The following is a 4,662-nucleotide window of genomic DNA, read 5'->3' as shown; positions in this document are numbered from 1 at the left end:
CAGAGAAACCCTGTCTCGAAAAAACAAAAACAAAAACAAAAAAAAAAAAAAAAGAAGAAGAAGAAGAAGTCAGAGGACAGGTTTCAGCAGTCAGTTCTCCACTCCTAACACTTCCCACAGCCCTCCTCCTCCCTCCTCTCCCGCCTCCCTTCTCCTCTTTCCTCTTTTTTCTTCTTCCTCCCCTTCTGTTCTCCCTCTTCCTCCTCCTCCTCCTCCTCCCTCCTTCTCCTGCTCCTCTTCCTTCTCCTCCCCCCCCCCGTTTTTTGTTTGTTTGTTTGTCTTTTGCTTCCTGCTTCTTGGGCAGAGCAGACACTAGACCCTCTTGCAAGCCCACCTGATCAGGTCAGCATGGAAGGCCACTTGTATCTCAGCTCTGCAATGACCAGTCCACCGCACCCTGCCTTAGAAGCCACTGTGGCTGCAGCCTGGGGCTTCACTCAGCACCACAGGGTAGATGATTGCCACTCTATGGTGGGCTTTCAGCTTCCCTGGGGGGAACAATGGATTGCAGCCACCTGCTCGGCTGGCTCATGCACTCCTGCAAGGGACAGGCTTCCTAGGGTACTGGGGCTGTGGATGAGGGACAGCTCACACTTCCCACGCTATTGGGTCATGAGGCTTTTCAGCTTTCTTTTGGTTTCTATTGTGTAAGTCAAAAGTTTTCAGCCCTGCCCAAGAAAAGGGGCCAGCAAGATGGCTCGGTGAGTAAAGTGCTTGCTGCTCAGCCTGCTGACCTGAGTTCAATTCCTGTGACCAACATGGTGGAAAGACATAAGTCCTACAAGTTTGTCTTCTGACCTATACAAACACACACACACACACACACACACACACACACACACACACAAGTTTAGAAAACAAATCAGTAAAGCTACCATATTCATTTTATTTACTCTTGTTTTGAGGTAGTTTTCTTTTTTGTTGTTGTTTTGTTTTTGGTTTTTGAGACAGGGTTTCTCTGTGTAGCCTTGGCTGTTCTGGAACTCACTCTGTAGACCAGGCTGGCCTCGAACTCAGAAATCTGCCTGCCTCTGCCTCCCGAGTGCTGGGATTAAAGGCATGCACCACCACGCCCGGCTTGAGGTAGTTTTCTATGTAGCTTTGGTTGGCCTGAAGCTCATTATGTAGACTAGCTGGCCTCCAACTCACAGAGGTCTGCCTGTCTGTGCCATCTGAGTGCCGGGATTACAGGCTTGTGCCACCATACCTGGCTGTTTTTGAGTGTTTGAGATGGTGTCTCGGGTTGTCTGTATTGCTAAGGATGAACTTGAGCTATGGTGTCTCCTGCATCTATCTCCTGAATGCTGAGAACTCTAGACACCTTTGAAATCTCCGGAGTGTGTTCCTTTCATGGCCCATCTCCCTGCATACTCACAGGAGTTTCAGGGTCCAGTGGTCTCACGCAGCGGATGCATCAGGTGCTCAGGGTAGGATGTGGAGGAGAAGAGAGAAGATTTCAGGTTTCAAACAAACAGAAAACACAACAACAAAGGATTAATTAGGTTGTTAAGACAGAATAAGACATTTCTTCTCTTATACTCCCCCACCCTCTGAGATAGGCTTTTTTTGTTTTATAATTTTTATTTATTATTATACATAAGTACACTGTAGCTGACTTAGACACACCAGAAGAGGGCGTCAGATCTCATTACAGATGGTTGTGAGTCACCAAGTGGTTGCTGGGATTTGAACTCAGGACCTTCAGAAGATCAATCAGTGTTCTTACCTGCTGAGCCATCTCTCCAGCCCGAGATAGGCTTTCATTATGTGGCTCCTACTGACCTCGAGTTTACAGAGTGTTGGGATTAGTGGTATTTACCACACTTGTGACACTGGGTTTTGTTTTTTTTTAATTGGTCCTTCATATGTAGGTGGCCTGGAATTTTTAATCCTCCTGCTTTAGTCCAAATAATAGGATTACAGGCATGTATAATTGTGCCTAACCTGAGCCAATTTTCTTCCTTCCTAAAAAGCATAAGTTCTCAACCTGTGTGTCCTGACCCCTGGGGGGGGTCACATCTCAGATATCTTGTATATCTGATATTTACATTAGGGTTCATACAGTAGCAAAATTACAATTATGAAGTAACAATGAAGTGATTTTGTGGTGTGGGGTCACCAGAATATGTGGAACCAACTGTTTTAAGAGTCACAGTGTCAGGAAGGTTGAGAACCACTGCTACAAAGGGTCTCATAAAGCCTACTCTGGATTGGAAGTCACTGTGCAGCCGGGAGGATGGCTTTGAACTTGTTCTCCTGCCTCAACTGCCTGGGTGCTGGGGTCCGAGCACTACATCAGGTTTTATAGGGTGCTGGGAACAGCATCCAGGGCTTTGCACAGGTCAGGCAAGCGTTTAACCAGCCAAACCAGGATCCCAGCATGGTTTGCTTTATTCTTTTTTAATATTTATTTATTTATTTATTTATTTATTTATTTATTTATTTATTGAGACAGGGTTTCTCTGCATAGCCCTGGCTGTCCTGGAACTCACTTTGTAGACCAGACTGGCCTCCAACTCAGAAATCCGCCTGCCTCTGCCTCCTGAGTGCTGGGATTAAAGGCATGCGCCACCACGCCCGGCTATGGTTTGCTTTATTATTTGAGACAGGTCTCTTTCTGCAGCCCAGGGCGATCCTCCTTCCCCAGTCTCCTGAGTGCTAGGATTGAGTTAACGCATCTCCCCAAACCCCTTAGGAGAAAACTCCAAGAACTTGGTCATCTCTTTAGCCCTCTATGTGCTTTCTTGCAATAAAAGCCACCAGGCTGGGGAGCTGTGGTCATTCTTTCTGCTGTGTAAAAACCCCAGAAACTCTAAGACTTCCTTCAAAACAGGCAGAGTCCTCCTCAGATGGGGGAATGAGGCCAGGAAAAGCAGCTGCGTCCCCAAAAGTGAAGCGGTCCTGGAAATTGCCTCTTCCCCTTCTGGGGCCAGAGACTTCCTCCCTTTTCCAAGTTGACGTCTCTCGTCCAGCTGGTTGGTACTGGGTGGTGCTGAGGGTGTTCTGGGCAAGCACCGGTGGAGGGAGCCCCAGCTAGGATGGTCAGTGAGTGACCAATGAGCTCCTCAGGGGGACAAGACAGTCATTTCCTCTCAGTTGCCTGCATCTCTTCTTGAGGGTTTAAAAAGCACAGTCTGGGTGACAGGGACCTTCAGGCATCCGTCGTTGGTTACCACAGAACCCAGGAGGAGACAGGACATGGTGAGTTGATTCCTCTCACTGATCATTCTCCCTGTCTGACTTTCTTTGCCTACCTTAAGCTCCTTCCATCTACCCTTTCCCACCTGCATCCCGAGCTCACACTCTGAGGATGGATGTGGCCAAGGGACTAAGGGGATTTATGGAAACCACAGCAGCGTCACCACGATGTAGGCTCTAGAAGGTTCTTCCAGACAGGAAACCCTGGAATCAGCTTTCCTAACTGAAGAGTTCTAGAAGTTGGGCGTGTTCATTTACACCTGTAATCTGAGCCCGGAGAGGCTGGGGCAGGATGCTGCAGTCAAGGTTACATAGTGACTTTTAGGCTAGTGTGAGTTACACTGTGGGATGCTGTATCGAGAGGTAGAGGTCAGGTGTGAGAGTGCTCTGTGTGAGGGTCCAATGGCCAGCACCTGGTACAGCTGGGCGGGGTGGCCATGCAATCCCTGTCCTTAGGAAGGAGAGGAAGAATTGGAAGTTCAGTCTTTCATATGAGGTTAACCTGGGTTATGCTACGTGAGACCCTACTTCAGAAAAGCAAGAACAAAAAATTATTTTACAAACTAGCCACGGTGGTGGCTCAAACCTGCTATCCCAGTTCCTAGCAGGAGGCTTGAGATCTGGGGTGAGCCTAGGCAACTTTGTTGAGACTTTGTCTCAAAGATGAAAAACAAAACAAAACAAAACCTCAAACAGTATGAATAAAGGAAGAGTGAAACACTTGCAGAAACTCATCGGGATTGTAGCTCACTGCCTAGCCTGAGTGTGGCCCAGGCTTCTGTCTCCTACGCTGACACTAAAACTGCCAAGCAGAGGCTGGGTGCTGTGGTGCACACCTTTAATCCCAGCACTCAGGAGGCAGAATTGGGAGGATCTCTGTGAGTTCGAGGCCAGCCTGGTAAACCTGTAAAGAAATCTAAGGAAGGTCAATGTTGAGAGTCTTGACAGCCAGTTTGGAAGAACGGTTATTACCAGAAAAGTTAGAGGAAGCCCAGGCAGGAGCACTGATGGCCTGGGTCCTTCTGTGGTTAATGGCCATGACCCTCTAGGCAGGTCCCTCTTCATGCCTGGGACCTGAGGTTGAGGCATGGTGCTAGACCAGCCGCGACTTGGCCCCACTGTAACAGAGGATACGGTCTTGCTTCATCAACACAAAAGAGGAAACGAAAAACTTGATGACAGGGAGGGTACACGCTTTCTTCATCCTTCTTCTGTCCCATCCAATCCTCTGTGTCTGCCCTGAGCAATTGGGGTTTCCAGAACAGGGTGGGTTCTTTTTCCTTTCTACACAATGTTTCTGAAGACGAAGTCACTTTATTGACCACCTGAACTGTAGAGTCCCTGACTTGGGCTGGGGTGTGACTGGATTCTTCTTCTTCTTCTTCTTCTTCTTCTTCTTCTTCTTCTTCTTCTTCTTCTTCTTCTTCTTCTTCTTCTTCTTCTTCTTCTTCTTCTTCTTCTTTT

The 4,662-nt window shown here is 47.9% G+C and overlaps 1 protein-coding gene across 2 annotated transcripts in view; it reads left to right on the top strand.

Moving 5' to 3' along the window:
* The first annotated feature begins 2,811 nt into the window (after positions 1 to 2,811).
* The window catches only part of C5ar1 (complement C5a receptor 1), an 11,980-nt gene continuing 10,129 nt past the window's right edge, over positions 2,812 to 4,662 (top strand). Inside the window, exons 1-2 of one of the 2 annotated variants that reach the window (XM_021219779.1) lie at positions 2,812 to 2,833; positions 3,097 to 3,201. In XM_021219779.1, coding sequence (XP_021075438.1) covers positions 3,199 to 3,201 — 3 coding nt within the window. In that variant the 5' untranslated portion in view covers positions 2,812 to 2,833; positions 3,097 to 3,198. Of the gene's footprint in view, positions 2,834 to 3,009; positions 3,202 to 4,662 lie in introns of those variants that run through there. The other variant, XM_021219778.1, reaches the window with a different exon arrangement.

This window comes from Mus pahari, chromosome 19 (assembly GCF_900095145.1).
Source record: "Mus pahari chromosome 19, PAHARI_EIJ_v1.1, whole genome shotgun sequence".
NCBI classification, from domain to species: domain Eukaryota; kingdom Metazoa; phylum Chordata; class Mammalia; order Rodentia; family Muridae; genus Mus; species Mus pahari.
Note: the sequence above shows the minus strand (reverse complement) of the source record. Positions and strands in the feature narration are given on the sequence as shown.